Source organism: Triticum urartu, chromosome 6, assembly GCF_003073215.2.
Source record: "Triticum urartu cultivar G1812 chromosome 6, Tu2.1, whole genome shotgun sequence".
NCBI lineage: Eukaryota > Viridiplantae > Streptophyta > Magnoliopsida > Poales > Poaceae > Triticum > Triticum urartu.
In genome coordinates, this window is record NC_053027.1 from 443,608,453 (window position 1) to 443,629,298 (window position 20,846).

The window sequence follows — 20,846 nt, forward strand, 5'->3', positions numbered from 1 at the left end:
GAAATACTCGCGCATTATGATCTTGAGTAGAGCCGCCATGTTAGTCAAGATTCCCCCGAATGCGTGGGGTTCTCTTCTCGGTTGCCGCCGACGTTTCTTTTTCTAGGTAGTATAGTACAGTAGTGGATTCATGCATTATTCACTTCCAGGGACGCATGTATGGAATTATGGATTCAGGGACTTGGCTTACCGGGTATAGTAGGCGGTGTTGGTGTTCATACACAATGGCGAGAGAGAGAGAGAGAGATGGCTCTTTCAGTGATGTGGGTGACGAAAATGACGCCGGTGATTAGGACGAATTGCAACCACATGTAGAGTAGCTATATAGCTCGAAGAATATCTAGTGAAAACATCCCCGTGAGAAAGGCACGTAGGGCACTCGATATTGGTAGGAAACCTATCTAGCTGAAAGAGACAAGGTGGACTGTCGGTATCAGATCAAATTTCCCTTTGTAAAAGACGGTACCGTAGTGGGGTGCAGTAAACAAGTAGTAGTAGTGCATGTATTTAGACAAAGGATGATATCGTGTGTCGATTAATTTGGCTCCTACAGGCATGTTGCGTGTTGATTTCACAAGCAAGATTCTTTTCAGCCAGGTAAAATCACCAGCCATCTGATCGTGAACACCGTCAAGTTGGGATAGAACAGCAGCGGCACGAAAAGAGTTGCCCGGCCGGCACGGCGGCACCGGCCCGGCTATCCATCCCTCTCTCGGCCGCGATCTCCTCCCCCCAAGGACACGAGAAAAACGGCCACAAAAACCACCCACGCAGCCGCAGCCGAGGAGCAAAGCTACTGGATCATTCCTCCACCACCCCCCACGCCACACCCCCACTTGTTAAAAGGCTCCGCCGCTCCGCCCCCGCCCCTCTCCTCGCTCCCGCTATTTATCCGACGGCACCCTCCGCGCTTAAACCCCTCGCGCTCCGCCCACTCCACCACACCGCCCTCCTCCCTCCTCCTGCTCCTCGCCCGCGGCGGCGTACGTCCTGCTGCTGCGCGCGCGCTCTAGCCTCGGTCCCTCCTTCGGTTCCATGGCGGAGGCTCTGGGGGCGCTGTGCCGCGGCGGAGGCTGGTCCTACGCGGCCATCTGGCGCTCCGACCGTCGCGACCCACGGTGAGTCATCACAGACCAACACGCATCGCCTCATGCGCCTGCTTCTTCTCCTAGATCTGCATCGCCTGGGTGGGTCTCTTGCTAGGTGTCTAGCTCCTGCCGGTAGCTCAGGAAAATTCTGGCTCTGTGTTTCTTCAGAAATTGTCCGTGCAACTTTACACCGCGGCGTTCATTTTCTCGGGATTTCCCATGGAGTGCGAGATCCCAGCATCAAACTTGCGTGACACTGCCTCTTGTTCTAAAAATGAGAAGAAAAAAATAGAAGCGCACATTGGGATCTCAAGCCTGAATTTGCATTTCCGTCTGCTTAAATACGGCCCCTTTTCTCCCGGCCGCTCTGACAAAGATAAAGGTTAAAAGAAAAGCTTATCTGAACTCTATAGTGTGCGTTATTCTGTATGCTCATTTCTTGCACTGTCAACAGGGATAGTACACGTACGTAGCTCTCAGGAACTTCCTTTAGGCAGCAAAGCAGTGCGTATCCCACTAGCAGTCCTCTCCTCTTGTAGCTATCCGATCTCTGCCTGTAAGCTGTAAGCACGTACGCGATACTGTGGGATTTTTTGGTCAAATCTTCTGAGGATATCTTTCTTTTAGGCACTGCAAAAAGTTAACCATCATCAGCCATTTTAATTGTACGTGTTTCTTTGCTTATTAATGTGAGATCTCTTATCCACCCTTTCTCGAAAAATAAATAATGTGAGATCTCTTAAACCTGTGCAAAGTTTAGACCCTTTTCTCCCTGGAACTTGTACATCTCAGTCTCCCTGCTGATTCGGCATATAAAACTGTAGTTTCTTACCTATGATTTGCTTCTCACGTACAAGTTTGCTAACGATTGGAGAGTGCCACTGCGAAGATGAAGCCCGAAAAGTTGTTGAGAATATGCTTAATCAAGTCCATGTTGTTGGAGAAGGGTATGTCACAGTGACCTCCTTTTATGCTTGACTCAGTTTTCTTTTGCAAGTCATTGGTATCTCTGTTTTAAATGGTTTTGTGCCATTCCTCAAAAAAAAAAGATTTGTGCCGACTTGTGGCTAAATACTGCAAGAATTTTTTCCTGTTAAGTTATCAAATAGTTATGAGCCCTGATTTTGCAGAATATTTGAGATTAACATATATGGTGTTAACTCTGTCAGTGTCAGCACTATTTTTTCTCGACATTTCCTTTTTTTCAATTTGTACCGTTCCATCAAGTTGCTTTTGCTCTCAACTACTTTGCTGATCATGACTCGTCTTCGATTTCAGCATCATAGGGTCAGCTCTAGTAAGTGGGAAGTGCCAATGGATTTCCGATGATGATTCCTTTAGTTTGGTTCAGACATGCAACGCAGAAAACCTAGGCTTATTTCAGGTATAAATTTCTTGCTCTCTTTTCAGATTTCTTTCTTTAAATGATGTTCTTATAAATTTATTTACTAAACTATCACATGCATGAATCTTCAAAAAAGTGTTTAGACAACCAAAAGACTAGTTGGCCTCATAACACCTTGTCTATAAGTGCACTTGGATTATTTATTAGAAAAAACGCATGGACATATAATTCACGTTTTTCCTGTCCATACTTCCTTTTAGTTTATTGCAGAAAGTAAGAAGTTTCCTTATTTTAACAGAGGAAGGTACCTTCTTGTAGGGCTATACTTGGTGGCAACATCAGTTCATGAGTGGAATAAAGGTTATTCGCCTTTTCTTTCTTTCCAAAAAGCTTCTTATAAACATCCATTCTTAAGGCAGTTGGGGCAGAACTGTCTTAATGATTAGCAGAACTTGTGATCAGTCATTGAAAAGTGCACATCTTCTACAGACTATTGCAGTAGTACCTATCCCGGCGCTTGGTGTGGCGCAGTTTGGCTCGGTGCAAAAGGTTAGTGCATATGAATTTCTCAAATGCAACTCTTACAATTATTCGTTATAGAAACACAATCTTTTTCATGATATTAATCTTTGTGTTGCTTCCTGATATCATTGGTTCAGTCTAAAAGAATTGTTTGCAAGAGTTCGTTTGAAGCTGCTATCTTTGACTGATGCCAATTCTTATAAAAGAAATATTTCCTGTTTAGACTGCTATATATTTATTGCTATGTCAGTTAGAGAAGAACAAGAGCTTGCCTTATGCTGTTAGCTATATGTTCTCTGAACTTCCTCCTTAGCATAAATGCATTATATCATTAGGCATCAGGACATAACAATTGTATACTTTCTGATGAAAATTTAATCTTTCACATTCACCAGGTATCTGAGAACTTAGAGTTTCTGGAACATGTTAAAGGCACACTTTGTCGAAGGGAAAGCATCTTATGGGATCCTTCAACCAAACATATTCATGGAGATGCTCTCCCTCATAATACCCAATTTCAACTCAATTCTCTGAGCACAAAGCGTCGTATGCGTATCAAAGATGACCCAGAAAACATGAAACTTCTTGAGAACATAGTAGGCATAGAATCTCTAGGGAGTTTAGTAAGTACTTCGAGCAGTTACTCTCCGAGCTCTTCAAATGGTTTCACTTCCTACGGAACTTGCAACGGTCGAAATCCTCCTCATATAGTGGCCATGCCAGTGAACTCCAAGTCAATAAATGCAGTCAGGTTATTTCATAATGGCGGCAATTTGATGCAGCACAATAGTGGTTCAGAAAATCCATTATTACAGCTTCGATCTGCTAAACAGCCTGATTCTAGTTTAGCAAGTGCAACCACATCCTATTCCAGTTTAAACAATCTTCCTAGAATAGAGTATGAGCAGTCATGCACACCCAACAATCTAGGATACCACCTTCAAAGTGAAGATTCATCTAGTTACCGTAACTCATTCTCAGCTTGTTTTTCTGTGGGTGATGAGCTCAAACCCATGTTATTTGACAACAACAATTCTCCTGTTCAAAGTAACCCAATGCATGAGGTCGATACTACCGGATTTACTTCACAGGCTAATTGTGCAGTCTATGAGTTGCCAAATGAAATATTGGTAGAACCGATTGTGGGGACGGTAAGCACTCGCGGAAAAGGAAGCAATGGAAATACCAGTTTGCTAGAAAGCACGGTATTCGATCCCCTCATACATGATTGGTGGGATAACAGTGTCCTACTAGCAGAAAACATTCCAGATTTCGGTGCCACTACCACATCCTCTGCGACAGAACAGGCAAATAGTGATCCACTGTCAGTTGAAGGGAGGGGCTTGTTTTCAGAATCTGTCCTTGAAGAACTGTTTGGTGCTAGTGGTAATGTGAATACAGATACAGCATGTGGCTCTGTTGTCTCTAGCACTGGTCCATTAGCTGGTTGTTTCTCAGGTTGTGAATTACCAGGGTACACCATCCACCAAGACTCTTCTTACTCGGCGTGCAAGGAACAAGTACCACCATTGAACTTCCCTTCCAACAGCTATACATCTGAAAATGTACCAAGTGGAGAATCAAAGGCAATACCAGTGTCCCTGGCCAATTTATCTATGGATGACAGTTGCAGCCTGCACACTGCAAATTCCAAGGTCGGCCAGGTAACAAATCCCGAGGGAGTAAAGGTTATAAAGAAAAGAGCTAGACCAGGTGAGAGCACGCGGCCAAGACCGAAGGACCGGCAGCAGATACAAGATCGCGTCAAGGAATTGCGTGAGATAGTCCCAAACAGTGCAAAGGTATACTTATTGATCACACTATGTTTCTTTCTGCTTAAACTTATAGCTGGAAAATTACTGAGCTGTATATTGTGCACAACAGTGTAGCATTGATGCTTTGTTGGACCGGACAATCAAGCATATGATCTTTCTGCAAGGTGTAACTAAGTATGCAGAGAAAATTAAGCAAGCCGATGAACCCAAGGTATGTCATGCTGATGAAAGCATATAAACCATGTAGAACTTCAACATTTCTTCTTAGATTTTCCCTGTACTGACCTTGTATTCATGTGATTATGAAGATGATAAGCAAAGATAGTGGTGCCGTCTTGAAGGATAACTCAAGTGGTGTTGTCTTGAAAGATAACTCTAGTGCTGCAAGTAATGGTGGCGCCACGTGGGCCTATGAAGTTGCAGGACAGACCATGGTGTGCCCAATAATTGTCGAGGATCTTTCACCGCCCGGTCAGATGCTTGTGGAGGTATGGTTCAGAAGCGATCTGCTATTTTCCCTTGGCCCCAGTGCAGAAATTTGAGACATTCTCTTTGCTTTTTAACAGATGCTATGTGAGGAACGTGGCTTTTTCCTAGAGATAGCAGACACCATACGCGGGTTTGGACTGACAATCTTGAAGGGGCTGATGGAGCTCCGTGAAGGCAAGATAATGGCACGATTCCTCGTCGAGGTAGAGAAGAAATATTTGTTCGGCATTCTTAATTTTTGGGGGCTTCGTTATTTTATCATTTTAACATTATGGTGGCTTTGCAGGCAAACAAGAACGTGACTAGGATGGACATATTTTTGTCACTTGTTCAGCTGCTACAACAAAATAGCCACAGCAGATCTTCTGACCAGCTAGCTAAGGTCATTAGCAGTGGGGTTCGATCTTTCGCGGAGCATCAGCAATCTCCAATGTTGATTCCAGTTGGACTTGCTGAGAGATGACAGTGAACACAAATATTTGGAGAAGATCATACTGGGGAGTACCAACTGCAGACATTCAGAGTGTTGACCGGCGCTTGATGTTGATTGCCAGGCGTTAATAGGACTACTAGTGTAAGATGTAGCGGATGTGCATTGTGTCATGAAGAAAAGTTTCAGTTACTAGTGCTTATACAAGTCCTTTCTCTTTTTGAATTGTTTGTACAAGTTCTTATGTAACCAGTTTAGGAACGTCACTGTTTCTTGTTTGTAATTGAAACGTTTGTGTGAATGTACGTTATCTGTTGTGTGTTTAGTGATGCCCGAATTTTCGACCGAAGAAAATGATATGTCAAGAATTGAGTTATCGTCTGCTTGTTTTCTACGTCAGGTATCACAAAGTGTACCACTCACTCTGTTTCAAATTATTTGATGTTTTAGTATGGAACTGAACGGGTACATCCTTCAAATAATTTGGAACTGAATGAGTGCATCTTTCAAATAAAATACTAGTTTTAAGCCATTTTAGGTTTTTCTTTCAAGCTTTTAGGCTGGGCTTAGCCGAGAAACCAAGTGTGGCTCGGATGCCAGGCTTTTGTGTCTAAGCCGTTGAGCCGGGCGGTCCATGCTTAGGTAGGACATAGCGTGTTTTAAAAAGACATCGAGCACCCATTTGATTTAGTGGAAATCATAATCTTTTTTATCTAAAATCGTAATCTTTTCGGTAGCCTAAGACCAGTAAACAACAGTAGGTAAGACGAGGTAAACCCTATTTGACGTGTGTCAAATAGCGAGCAAATCACATAGGGATACACCGATGGGCTGGGGACAATTAATGTTTCGCTAATTTTTTATGGTCAAATTATTTTTTTGACTTTTGGTTTTCTTTGTTTTTCACTTCAACATATTTCCTTTGTGGCTTTCCCGGGGTTTTTTCCTTTCCATTTTCTATTTTTTATTTGGGTACTCTTAGTTTTTCTTTGGGTTTTCTTTTATTCTATGGAGTTTTCCTTTATTTGTTTCTTTTTTCTTTTGTTTTATTTTAGCATTTTTAAAATATATTATCTGTTGAATACGTGAATATTATTGTAACTACATGACGTTGATTTCAAAATACATGATGAATACTTTTTTAAATACATGATGCATATTTTTAATAAATACTCGCTCCTTCTCAAAATAAGTGTCTCAACTTTGTACTAACTTTAGTACAAAATTGTACTAAGTTCAGGACACTTATTTTGGGACGGAGGGAGTGTATTAATATATTTTTGCAATGAATATAATGAATATTTTTAAAATAAATTATGAGCTTTTTAATACACACTGAACAATTTTAATACATTTTTATTTATTTATTTTGTTAAAGCCCACCTAAAATGTTGGAGGAACAGGAAAACCAACAAAAATCGCCGAAAAGGGAGAGGAGCGCTCAGCATGGAGTAGATCCAATTTCGCACATGGTCTCTGGGTAGCGATAATGGGCGGCCCACATGGATGTTCTTATGTCTTTTCTCACCGGTTGTAGTAAGCTTCTACCTTGTCATAGAAAAAAAAGGTAAGCTTCTACCAGTTTTTTATATTTTTATCTATGTTTTTACTAGCCGTTTTTACCGGTTTTCTCTGGTTTTGATTTCTATTTTTTATTTTTTAAATTTCTCCATTACTAAACTGGTTATTATTTTCTAAAATTTGAGAACATTTTATGAAATACAGGACATTTCTAAACACATTTTATGGAAAGTTGAGAACATTATTTGAATCTGTGAACACCTTAAAAAAATCATGATCATATATTAAATTTGTAGGAACATTGTGTAAATTATTTAATACTCCCTCCGTCCCATAATATAAGAGCGTTTTCTACATTAATGTAGTGTGAAAAACGCTCTTATATTATGGGATAGAGGGAGTATTTTCTATGCGAACATTTTGTAAATCTGCAAACATTTGAAATTCATAAATAATTTTGAAATGCCGACCATTTTATAAATCCATGAACATTTTCTCAAAAATTGTGAACATTTCTTGCAATTTCTGAACTTTTGAAAAAAAAATTGAACATTTCTTAAATTTGATAACTTTTTCCAAATTTACAAACATTATCCAAAAATTCAAGATTTTTTGAATTCCTGAACATTTTATAAATTTCATAAACTAATTTTAATAGGTAACCGCCGAACAGAAAAACCTGGTCAAAATTGCTCGAATCTTGTTGTTGCTTTTTTTAAGTGTAACCAGGGATTTATTCAAAACTCGTAATGTTTGGGATACAAATAATCTCCGGGACTCTCTCTACCCACACATGACAACCGGCATCAAGAGTTGATGCCGCCTTAGCTAAACTATGAGTTTCACTATTAGACTCTAGGTTCATAACGAAAAATAACATCCTCAAACTCCCTCCTCGTATTATCTATCTCCTTCAGTACCAAAGCATATGTTGTTGCAGCTCCTGTTCCAATATTTGTGATGACTTCAAGACGATCAGAGCCAATCACTAGGCGTCGAACATGCAATTCGTTAGCAAGAGCTAGTGCCTCGTTACAAGCGTGAGCCTCCAAGCTCGCAGGATATACCAATCCGTCGAAGACGACGGTCGACGCGCCTAAGCAAAATTTGCTTGCACTGTACGTATTCCAAGTAGCGCTAGCTAAGACATACGGCCCGACCCAGAGGGCGGGGGGTTGTTAGCACGATTCCTAGTGTCTTTTTTTTAGAACGTAGACGCTGAAAGCGTCCGACCTTAAATTAATAAAACCCACATCAGAACAGGCAGAGTATCAAATCACGGACATACAAGTTCGAGACAAAAGCCAGGGCTTACGCGAGAAGCAAGAAGCTAAAGGTTCAGAGCCTGACTGCGAGGTTGGTTACAGGGCCGAAGCCCGGGGCCTTGAGTACGCAGACTCGCCAAAACAAAATGAGGAGCCCACCCTTAGGCTGGCACCACCGGCTCCCTAGCCGCGACGTAAACCTGATGAATCCGGTCTTGTGCGTGTTTCATGAGATCAGCGTCCTTCTGCTTCACCAACGGACTCCATTGCTGCAAGAGGAAAGAGCATTTGTATATAATATTAGCCGGGTGCGTCGGGAACTATCCTTCGATGGTAAACTTGTTGCGAGTCAGCCAAAGGGACCAAAGCATCGCGCCAATGCTAGTCCACAGCACCCTCTTGCCCTGGCCCTGGACCGAGTCCAGGAGCGCCACTAGCTCATGCGAGGAGCACGGATCCCACGAGACCCCGGCTGCCTCACGCATTGCACTTCAAGAAAAACGCGCCAGCGGACAAAGAAAAAAGGCATGGTTTGCGTTCTCTGGCGTCCCGCACAACGCACACGGCCCCGAAGCCGGGCCGTTCCTCTTTGCAATGTTAACCGATGTGGGAAGTCGATCGCGTAACAACTGCCAGAGGAACACTTTGATTTTTAGAGGGACGCGGGCTTGCCAAAGTCCTTTAGCCACCGTTTGTTCCGGCCCTTGGCACAGTTTGTAGTACAAAGACTTGACGGAGAACTTCCCGGACGCATTGAGGTGCCAGGAGACCCTGTCTGGTTCCTCAGAAAGCGCCATGGGGGCTACGAGTTGCAGCAAAGCCTTCCACTTTGCTGGTTCCTGCTCGTTCAGGTTGCGGCGGAAGGCAATGGCCAGGGGGTGTGCCAAAGCCTCTGCCACTCGCTGATCCGGCGCCACAGCAAGAGCATACAACTCTGGGAACCCTTCCCAGAGAGGGCCCGTGCCCACCCAGAAATCTAGCCAGAATCAGGTGGAGCGACCGTTACCAACATGGAACTTGGCTCCTTTATCAAAAGCGGGTCTAACGGCCTGTAGATCTTGCCAGAAGGGGGGGCCCCTAGCGTCCCCTTCAAAGAAATTCCCATTGAGGAAGTACTTGGCCCGAAGAATGTCAGCCCAAAGTCCCGTCGCTCCTTGCGAGAGTTTCCAGATCCATTTACACATGAGCGCTATGTTCTGTAGTCTGGTGTTGGTGATCGCTAGTCCTCCCAAGGATTTGGGCCTACAAACCGTAGCCCATTTTACCATGTGGTATTTGCGCTTAAGGCCCGACCCGGGCCTGACGAATCCACAGTCCGCTAGTCGCACGAATAGAGCTGAGTCGCTCTGCCCATTTAGCGAAGTAATTCGTTTTTGGGAACCTTCTACAAGGTTCTGGTCCAATTGTTTTTCATTATTATATATTTTTCATGTTGTTTTATTTTCTAATTCATAAAATGATCACATTTGTTAGGAAGTGTTCAAACTTTCAAAAAAATGTTCATGGATTTAAACAGTGTTCAAAAAAGTCAAGAATCTTAAAAAAAACATGTTTAAAAAGATCTTAGAATGTTTATAAAATGTTCAGACAATTTCAGAAAATGTTCGTGTTTTCTCCAAAAATGTTCACGGAATTCTCAGATTTTTTTTCAGAATTCAGGAAATGTCGGCATTAAAATGTATCAATTGAAAATAAATCATTTATATCACGGAATTAGTTTTTCCTGTATTAGCAGCCGGTTCTAGAAGAAAATGCTTTGAAAGCCAAAGAAATAAACAAAAGAAAATCACTACACAGGAGTGCTCCATGCCTGCCCTCGTTGTCCAGCCCATCTCCCATCCCACAAAGCCATACCATTCGGCCACTCATACAAAGCCATGCCATTCGGCCAGGTTACGTTCCCTGGTTTCTGGGTTTATTTCATTTCTTTGGTTCTAGTGTTTTTCCATATATTTTTCTAGCAAAAAATTCAAAAAATGTTTGTAATTTTTAATTTTATTCATTTAAAAAAACTTGACAAATCTAAAATTGTTTACATTCTTAAATAACCTTCAAAATTTTCACAATTGTTCAAAAAATGTTTACATTTCTCAAAAAACTTTCACTTCCTAAAATATAATTTTCGTTTGTTCAAACCAAAGAAAACTGCCTAAAAACAAAACAAAATTGCTAGAAAGCGGAAGAGAAAAAAAATCGATTGCTACCTTTTTTACAAATAGCATGCTGAATCACTTATCGGCATTAATTGGCCAGCCCAGTTGGTATCGACCTGTGCGATTACTCAACTGGTTGAGGCAGAGTGTCAAAGAAAGAGGAGCTCCTTTGAGTATGTATTTTGTATTGTACGTGTATTGAAGTTGTGATCCATTTTCTAGTCTTATATAATTAAGGTAGAAGTCTTTTCTTATATATTATATATGCGTGCATCAGCACCTCAATTAATACATCCTATTGCAAATCATCTATCTATATAATATCTTTTTTTTCAATCTAACCTTAGGGTAGCCGTCGCCGCCGCCGCACCCCACGCACCACCGTCGCTGTGCCTCGCTTCCGTCCTCCCAAACACGCGCCTCGTTCCGCTACTAGCTACCTCGCTAGTTAGCTAGCTTCGCTAGCCATCAGGACCGTGTTGACCACCTGACTAACTAGCTAGCTTTGCTAGCCAGTTGCCAGCCGCGCCCGTACTTCGATAGCCCACCGTTCCCGTGCTGTTCTATTTTTCATCCTGGCCCACTACAGCCGTTGCATCGTGTCGCAGCATCCCGTAACGCTGTGTCCCGTCTCGCCGCCGCCGCTGCGTCTTCGCGTCGCTGCCGCGCCGCGCCTTCCCGCACGCACCGCTGTCGCCGCCGCTCCCCATCGCCGCCGTGCAGCGCCTCCTAGCATGTGTCGCTGTCGCCGTCGCTCCCCACCGCCCCTGCCGCCGCGCGCTCCCACGTGTCGCCGCCGCCTCCTTTCTCTTCCCGCCGCTTCTGACGTTTTTTATGGACTCTCCGGGCTACTTCACCCTCTGCGGTGAAACCGCTCCACCGGCCGCACCGATCCAGACACGTCCTCCTGCACTCCCCGGATGTTACCCATTGTCGCCATCAGTGCCTCCCCCGCAACACCCGCAAGGGAGAGAGGCCGACGCAATCAGCGTGGCGGCGGTCGCTGTCGCCTGCCGCAGCAGCAGGCCCAGAACGCCAGCGGGGCACCGCACTATCAGCAAGCTCTCCTCGCTGGCCACCAGGCGTTCACGGCGCGCCCTTCCAGCCGACCGGGGCCGGCTATGGCGCCCTCCTTGCGCCGCCTCTCGGTGATTATGGCTCGCCCGTCCCGGCGCCGCCTTACGGGGGCCTTTCACCGCCGTTGGTACCTGTGCCACGGGACCTCACCCTCCTCGCCGTCCAGCACTCCGTGCTGTCGCCGAGTAGCTCTGTCGGGGGAGGCGAATGGTACATGGACTCAGGTGCTACTACGCACATGGCAGCTCATCCCGATAACCTAACCTTCTTCACTTCCGTTCACACACCCACTCGTATCACCGTCGGCAACGACTCCTCCTTACCTATTACTCATATCGGTAGCACTAGCTTTCCCTCCACTTCCACACCCATCACTATGTCTGATATTCTTGTTTCACCTGATTTAGTCACGAACCTAGTTTCCGTTCGTAGCCTTACTCGTGAGAACCCACTTACTGTTGAATTTGACGGTGTTGGCTTTTCTGTGAAAGACGCTCGTACCCGGATGGTCCTTCACCGATGTGACAGTCCTGATGAGCTCTACCCCGTGAACGTCGGCGCCTCCACATCCACACCCGTCGCCCTTGCCGCCGGCGTTAACCTTTGGCATGCTATCTTGGGTCACCCCAACCACACTGTCTTACGTCAAATTCTTAGGAGTTTCTCTTTCTCATGTGATAAGCTCGACGAGCACTTTTGTGAGGCTTGTCGCTTAGGCAAGCACGTTCGTCTTCCCTTTAGTGCGTCTTCTTTAGTTTTCACTTTTCCATTTCAATTACTTCATAGTGATGTTTGGACATCTCTTGTTGCGAGTAACACGGGCTATCTATACTACTTGGTGATTTTATGATTATTCTCATTATGTATGGAATTTTCCCCTTCGTCGTAAATCCGATGCTTTAGCCACACTCACTGCCTTTTATTCCTATGTCACCACCCAGTTCTGTTGCCCCATACTCGCACTCCAAACTGATAACGGAAAAGAGTTTGACAACGTCGCTTTTCGCACACTTCTCGCCTCTCACAGCAGCACCTTCCGTCTGACTTGCCCCTACACTTCCCAGCAGAACGGCCGCGTCGAGCGCATTCTCCGCACTCTTAATGATTGCGTTCGCACGTTACTCTTTCACTCTAACGTGCCCGCTCGGTTTTGGCCCGATACCCTCGCTACCGCCACTCTCTTAGTTAACATTCGTCCGTGTCGCCCTCGGTGGAACAACGCCTCTCACCACCTTCTCTTCGGCACACCATCGTCTTATGATGGTCTCCGCATCTTCGGGTGCCTTTGTTATCCTAGCACCGCATCCACCACATCACACAAGCTCGCACCATGATCTGTCCCATGCGTCTTCCTTGGCTACCCTCCCAACACCAAAGGTTACCGGTGCTATGATCCTATCACTCATCGTGTGTACACCTCGAGGCATGTGTACTTTGTCGAGACGGTGTTCCCTTTTTTCAGGTTCCTCCAGCTTCGGCCCCTTCGGCACCGGCCCCCGCGCCCCCTTCGTGGAGCGATGCGCGACGGCAGCCCCCGGCGGCCCCCCGGCACGGTGCCCTCTGCCGCCACCACCTGGCTTCGTGACTCCCTCCCCCGAGGTCGAGTCCAAGCACCCCCCGGGTCCCCGTCTCCCTCATACGAGGTTGAGCCCGGCACCCTGCCCGCCCACCCTGTGACGGGCTCGACGTCACCCTCGCCCGTCGCCTCTTCCGCCGCCGGCTCGGCCGCCGCCGCACCGGGTGCCCCCGCCGCCGCGACACCCGCCGGCCCTGTTACCCCGCCACTTGGCGTGACTACCCGTACCCGAGCAGGAATGCTTCGGCCCAGCACGCGCTACTCCGCCGACGAGTATGTGTGCGTCGCCTCGACGTCGACGCCATCACCCGTCCCCATCTCCGCTCGCGCTGCCCTTCGGGATCCACACTGGCTAGCTGTGATGCAGGAGGAGTTCGACGCCTTACAGCGCAACCACACGTGGCAACTTGTTCCGCGACCCCTTCATGCCAACATCATCTCTGACAAGTGGGTGTTTCGCCATAAGACTCGCCCGGGCGGTTCTCTCGAGTGCGATAACGTCAGCGCGGTCTACCTCTCCGCCAACCCGGTGCACCATCGACGGGCGAAGCATATTGAGCTTGATATTCACTTCGTGCGCGAGCAGGTTGCCCTTGGACGTGTTCGGGTTCTCCACGTGCCGACGACGCAATAGTTTGCTGATGTGGTAACTAAGGGATTGCCTACTCACGTCTTCGAGAAGTTTCGGTCAAGTCTCTGTGTCTCCGGCGACGCTTCGACCGCAGGGGGTCTTGAGTATGTATTTTGTACTGCACGTGTATTGGAGTTGTGGCCCACCTCCTAGTCTTGTATAGTTGAGGTAGAGGCCTTCCCTTATATTATATATGCGTGCACCAGCACCCAAATCAATACATCGTATTGCAAATCATCTGTCTATATCCCTTGCTCAAATCTTCTTACGCCTGTCTCCTTTTGTCTGACGGCAACTCGGAACAACATCTAACCAAGGGTTACCCCCTATGGGGCACCCATAAGGGTCGCTTTTGTGGCCTATGAGCGCGTCAAGTGATGCGCTCAGCCGTCGTCACGTGTCGCGTGCTTGATGCTCCTCTAGATTTTTGTTTTCATATTTTTCTGTACAAGTTTTTGGGATTTAGATGGGTTTCCCCGGGTTTTTTGGGGGGCTTTTTGTTTTTTCTTCCTAGTTTTCTCAAAGTTTTGGTGAATTCATTTTTTTCCTAAGCAGAATTGTGCTTCTAAATAAAAGAAAAAAATTGTGCTTTCACGGCAAGCACGAATTTGCTTCTGGTGAAACCACACATTGCTTTCACGAGAAGCAGAACTGTCCTTCTTGAAAATGAAACAAAATTTGGGCTTCCACCAAAAGCACATATTTACTTCTCGTGGTACACATATTTGCATCTACGAGAAGCATATATTTGCTTCTACGAGAACAACTATGCTTCTCGAAAAGGAAAACACGGATTTGTTGATCGTGAAAACACATATTTACTTCGCGTTGTGCTTATTAGAACAAGAAAAAAATGTGCTTCCACAAGAAACACATATTTTCTTTTCATGGAAGCATAGATTTGCTTCCGCGTTTGTGTTCCTTGAAAAGGAAAAGAGTGAAAAAACTTAACTGTGCTTTTCCGATTTTTTTTCTTCCTCTTTTTTCTATTCGTTTTCTTCTGTGGCCGTTTTTGGGTTTTTCACAGTATTTTTTTTGTTTCTAGCTTTTTTGGGTTTTTTTCATGAAAAAAGCACATGTAAACTTATTAACATTGGATCTAGCTTCGTCGATCTCGACGCAGGAAACCCAACGGTAAAAATGAATATGGACGGACGGTACAAGAGTTAAAACATTTTGAATAAACAATTCTGCAAAAAAGGGGAGAACTTCCTGGTTGCTATAAGTGGCGCACATGCAGTGCATCACTTGTCAGCATCTGAGATGGTGGAAAATGACCTTTGCAAGGGTATTTCTTAACTATTGATTTCGGTGACTCCCTATTCCCTTGCTCGCTAGAAAGTGGAGATAATGTGCACGCCCAGGTCCCCCCATGCGCCATTTGTTGCTGGCCCGTGTGCGGGGTGGGCGCTCCTATTTTTTGTTTTTCTACTTCATTTCCTTCCTTTTGTTATTTATTTTTCTTCTTTGTTTATTTTATTTTTTTACATTGAGAACTGTTCATGAATCTTAAATTTGAAAGAATGATCGGGATTTAAAAAATGATATTAATGCCTAAAATTGTTCATGAATTTGAAAAACGGTTCCAACTTACAAAGAATATTTACTAATTCAAAAAATGTTCAGTATTTCATAAAATGTTCATGAATTCGAAAATGTTCTTAAATTTCAAAAATTCTTTTCTAAACTCTGAAAATTGCTACAAACTTAAAAAAACGTGCATTCAAAATTTCTCACCAATTCAAAAACAATTCACAAATTCGAAAAATGCTCAACAACTTGAACAAACATTCCTTAATTTCATTAAATGTTTGCAAATTTAAAAAATATGAATTCAGAAAATGTTCATGAGTTCAAAAAATGATTGAATTTTAAAAATTGGTCACCAATATGAGAAATGTCCCAGGACTTCAAGAGGCTCATGAATTTGGAAATAAAGAAAGAAAAAAGGAAATGGAAAAATAAAGGAAAAAACAAAAATGAAGAATGCAGAAAGATGAAAGAAAAGCCTGTCGTGCCAGCCCAGTGTACTTGGCGGGAGGAGGCGGGGGAGGGGGTACACGACACGACGCTATGCTTCGACCTACGTAGTAAATTGCATTTGCCTCCCTGACATCCTCCCAAACAATTCGGTGTCATCTGCCTACCGATCATGTCGCTTTCGTAAGCGTTGACGCAGCATAGCACGCAACTTGCCCCTCCACTGTTCACCTCTTCGGTGGACTGACAGGCAATAAGGCTGTCGGGCATGCGGAGAGGGGGAGGGGGCTCCATGGCGAAGTTATACATGCAAACGGTGCCTCCGACAGTGTTGACACTAAAAAATGGCACATTCGCAAAGTGTAGCTTGAATTCATGGCAAGACAAGATCAATTTTAAGATTGTAAGTCACCATTGGATTGTCCTCTCCGAGAAGATCAAAATAGATATGTGGATGGTCCAAAATGGTACACATACACAAAAGTTACGACAATTTCAGGGATGTGTGTGTTAACAGATTATGGCAAGGACGAATATGAAATTAAGATGGCTTGAAATGAGAAAGTGTTTAACATGAAAAAAAATCTACGTATCTTCGGAACGAATAACTTTGATGTTTGGGCCATATCCATCTGAGTTCATCTCGAGGGCCAAAATAGTGCTCGGGGTGCTGAAAGTTGTAGCTCGTGGTACTGCTCGGCCGATTACACGTTTAATATCACTCAGATGGTAAAGTGTTCTATATTAAAAAAAAAATCTTCGTCTCGTCGAGGCGACCGAATTTGATATTTGAATCATCTCAATTCAAGGTTGTATGGAAGATTTACGGCCAACACAGTGCGGCTCAACCACGGGGAAAAAGTGGCGCCTGGAACCAGATACCCATAATACCCATGTATGGAGCATGGAGCTAGTCGTCACCTTTTTGCGTGTAGGATATCGCCCTCAAGATAGCCTCTGATGAAAAACATTGAACATGAGGTTTTTTCATCTTGTTGAGGCGGTCAACTTTTCTATTTGGGTCATCTCGATCCAAGGTCGTATGTGGCATGTGGGTCCCAAAAACTAAACAGTTGTCTAAGGCTCACGTGCAACCTAACTTCGGTTAATTTTGAAAAAAATTGGATCGGATTTAGAGTCCTTGTCTGGAACTCCAACCGCCTCATATATAGATAAGAGGTGAAGTCCTATTGAACAACACACAATAGATCAATCAATCTATCACTTTTATCTTTTACCCTTTCCCCATTACCCTGATTTTCTTCTTTCTCGTTTTTCGTTCTTCTACTTGTTGCGGGGCGACGCACCTCGAGGTCCTAGGGGCGACTAGGTCGACCTAGCGCAGCCATAGCCATCGCGTTCCCTCACAAGGTATCTCCCGGACGTGTGGGGTTTTAGGTCTCAAAAGACTTGACCAGTGTGTCTTGTATATCACGCTTCCGACGAGTCTACTCAGGCGACATGTCCTGTGTACCATGGTCGATGACGGAGGTACACGGGGGCGTGTTAGTGTGTGAACACACTTTTTCACGACTCCGCTGGGACGAAGTTTCTAACGGTCAATCGGGATCATTGCAGCTACAAAGGGTTCGTCATCAAGAAGCTGCAGTCTACAAAGTAATATGATATGAATACCCAATTCATATGTGTAGATGAAAATAATTCATATATTGTTGCTAGATCGTTTAATGGGCATAATGTATCAGTTAGCTCTAATTTTATCAGTCATGTATCAGAATGGTCAATGTTTTCGACGTGCTTAGTTGAGCTGATCGGAGTACTAGTGACTAGGCTTAAAATCAGAAGTTACCAGCAGATCTGTATTAAACTCGTAGTCCTTGTATAGAGGAGATGCTAAGAGCCTGTAATAGGTGATGTACAACTGATATACACGAATTCTGTAGACTCTGATGCTGATATATTCTTCGATGAAATGCAAGTATCTGTCAGATGCTACATGTAGAGAGCCAGACGGCATTTCCGACACATCTACTATAATTCACGGTAGGAATCCCAGTTCTGCATGTGTTGATGGACAGTGCGGCAAAGTCATAACTAACAGTTGTCATGGGTGTAGCTATGCACAAGCCAGCAGGGATGCGATCGGTATACCTGTTTATGAGCCTCCCTGTTTATCAAGCAAGTGCCAGCACTGTCGTTCCTATGATCAGAAACGTGCAACACGAGACTGCAGGGTGAGATGGCGAATTCTGTATTGTTAAACAGCTGATGCACACTAGTAGCACTAGGTAACTCTGTCACCAATCGCAACTAAATTGGCAGCAACTTTGCTTCCATGTGGGATCAAAAAGAGGGCGACATCCGGCGAAAAAGAGGAGAGCGACGCCCTGACGCCGAGCACCTGTCAACAGTGACACCCACTGCCGAGCACCCGGCTATTGTCGCCCGCCGATCTAGACACGGGCCGCCGCTGTTCCGGCCCCGACTAGGCAACGGCCTTTATTCCATTCCATTCATCCTTGCGCAACATCTGAATCATTCCCCATGCCGCCGCGGACGCAAAATTCCAGCTTCCTACCGCCGGCTCCGCGTGTCGGACGGAATTCGGGCACAAGCAACATGGCTATCGCGAGAACAAAGCTCTGCATTTGCGCCGACGGGTCAACGAGTAGCGCACAGTGATGGCGAAACAAGCTAGGTGCCGCCGCCGCCGACGGATGCCACTGCCACTCGGCGGTCACTGGCTGTATACTTGTCAACCTTCTCCCCAGCCACCGACGCCGCCCGACCGAAGCGAATGGAATGGCTTTTCGCGGTGGGCCGGGGGCTTCTTCGTGGAGATCGCGGTGGCAGAGGGCGGATGGGGAGAGGACGCTGCCACCTCTGAGATCTCAACATGTTTTTTTAATAAACGTAACCGCGTGCATACACTCAACACTATAAACGCACATACGCACACCCTATCCCTATAAGCATATCCGAAAGACTGAGCCGTTATATCATCTTGAAATTACGAAGTCACCATAGGCATCTCATCGTCGATGGAAACGTATTCTCTCACTGAATGCGCATCGCCGAAAATCCTAAAATAATTTCAGAAATATATGCATCAGGATTTGAAGCCTGATGGGCTGAGGATACCACAGTCCCTCTAACTATCCACCCACAGGTTGGTTCGCGAGATCTCAATATAATGGTGTGTGTAGATGCACAAACCATATAAAAGCGTGCGTCTGGCTTGTCCCAACATGGCACCAGGGACATGGAAGTTGGGCCTACCATGCGGAGCACTTATGCTGGTCAAAGGTCAAGAAGGCTATTTCGAAATGTGAACTCAAGTTGGGCGTCTAGCGGTTCAAGTAATGTTGTTTCTGTTTGGAAGGATGGCCATGTTTGCTTGCGGCTGAGGTTACGAGTCCTATCAGTGATCCTCTTGCGATCTTCATATATTAGTGGTCATCTGGTTCATCCTGATGAGCTTTCATGATTGTGCTGTTACTGGGGATGAAAACAGAGCAAAAACAGAAGGAGCTGGGCGTTATCACATTTTTTTTATTTTGCGGAGGCGGAAACAAATAAAAAACAGAAACAAAAAGAGAAATAAATATTATCAGAAATAAAAATGAAGCAAATATGGTACGGACACAAAAGACGAAAGCGGAGTTTTCAGCCGGAACTAGACACTTAGAACATAGACAAAAAGTCAAGGAAACCAAAAAAGTTGTTCAATTGATAAGATGGTTACAAAAGGGTGTCGTTGTACGTGAAGTGATGCAGGTGCAACCGTGTAGGATGTCGTCGGTGGTGGACAGGGGTGCTGCCACAAAGAGATGCGTAGAGGGTAGATGCGCCAGACGGCTGATTCAGAGGGGCGTAGAGGATGAAGGCGTCAGGCGGTGGCTTCAGATGAACATAGATGGTGATGGCGGCTTCAGGTGACTATGCCGAGACTGCGACATGTTTTTTTTTTGTTACAATAAAAGGCAGGTGCTTTGCCATATTTCATATAGATAGAGGAAAATATAAAGTGTAGAGAAGATATTTACAAGACCAATAAAGCTCTAGAAATTACATGCCATTTGCCATAGTTAAACCCAACTGAACAAGGTCCTCTCTGACGTGGTAAGCAACATCTAACACCTCTAAAGTGGCGTTTTGGAAAAACCTCTGATTCCTCTCTTTTCATGCATGCCACAACACATAATATAAATGAGCACCTTGCCAAAGTGCTTCCGCCTCGACTGAGTCCAAGACCTTGTTTTTGTTCCACCAATCCTCGAGCATGGAAGAAACTTGAGCCAAGCTTGGCATGATCGAGGACCAGTCAACAACGATACCCCAAACGCTCCAGACAAAAAGGCATCCTCGAGAAATATGCTTGTTTATTTCAAATACAGTGTTACACAAACTGCAAACCTCCTCGTGAGGCCATGTCACGTATGAGTTGGCCTACCGAAGATATGTGGGCAACTATGGTGGTGGTGTGCTCGATTAGGGATTCTGCTCACGTACTACCATGCTTGATGTATTAGTAGTACTCTAGAAGTTAGGCCATATGGATCATTCTTCTCACTATATGTAGGGCCTAATTGTCGGTTTGTTGGGCTAAAGAATACCATATGCTCATATTCAAAACAGAAAGCTCGATACTAACAAAAACGGAAAATTAAGTTTCCGCGTCTGTTCCACCGGAAAACGTTGTTCCGTTTTCATTTTTTCTTCACATACAAAATATTTATTTCCGATTTGAAAAAATCTTTTTCAATAATGTATTTTTGGCTAGAAAATCAAAAAGTTTTCGCTTCATTTTCATCGCTAACTATTACACATATTTGTTGCCACGTATCACAAACATATGAACAACATATCCTATAAAAACAAATGGAAAACATGGATGGCCGAACGGTAGTGGCATGCACACCAGCGGATTACGTGCCTTTTTTGTGTTTGCGAGCGAAGCCTCTGAACAGCTACAGTCTTTTTTGCAGCACATGTGTGTCATAAAAGTTCTAGTTTTTTCTGTTTCTAGTTCA

General features: G+C 44.8%; 1 protein-coding gene across 3 annotated transcripts; it reads left to right on the forward strand.

Annotated features, from left to right (window-relative positions):
• The first annotated feature begins 802 nt into the window (after positions 1–802).
• LOC125514082 lies at positions 803–5,974 on the forward strand. Of its 3 annotated transcripts, XM_048679330.1 has the most exons (10): positions 803–1,118; positions 1,946–2,035; positions 2,367–2,472; positions 2,752–2,793; positions 2,923–2,982; positions 3,351–4,757; positions 4,840–4,941; positions 5,039–5,218; positions 5,297–5,422; positions 5,506–5,974. In XM_048679330.1, exons 1-10 carry the CDS (start codon positions 1,036–1,038, stop codon positions 5,680–5,682), a joined length of 2,373 nt encoding a protein of 790 aa, XP_048535287.1. In that variant the 5' UTR covers positions 803–1,035; the 3' UTR covers positions 5,683–5,974. The 3 variants fall into 3 exon arrangements, with proteins under 3 accessions (XP_048535287.1, XP_048535288.1, XP_048535289.1); XM_048679331.1 differs by lacking the exon at positions 1,946–2,035; XM_048679332.1 differs by lacking the exon at positions 803–1,118 and having other exon boundaries at positions 2,015–2,035; positions 2,732–2,793.
• The last annotated feature ends 14,872 nt before the right edge of the window (positions 5,975–20,846 follow it).

Bases quoted from the DNA above. Each gene is read 5' to 3' on its own strand.
- LOC125514082 (XM_048679330.1), top strand. From the start codon at position 1,036: ATGGCGGAGGCTCTGGGGGCGCTGTGCCGCGGCGGAGGCTGGTCCTAC. The intron at 2,036-2,366 runs GTATGTCACAGT...CTTCGATTTCAG, and splicing joins GTCCATGTTGTTGGAGAAGG to CATCATAGGGTCAGCTCTAG. The intron at 2,983-3,350 runs GTTAGTGCATAT...CACATTCACCAG, and splicing joins AGTTTGGCTCGGTGCAAAAG to GTATCTGAGAACTTAGAGTT.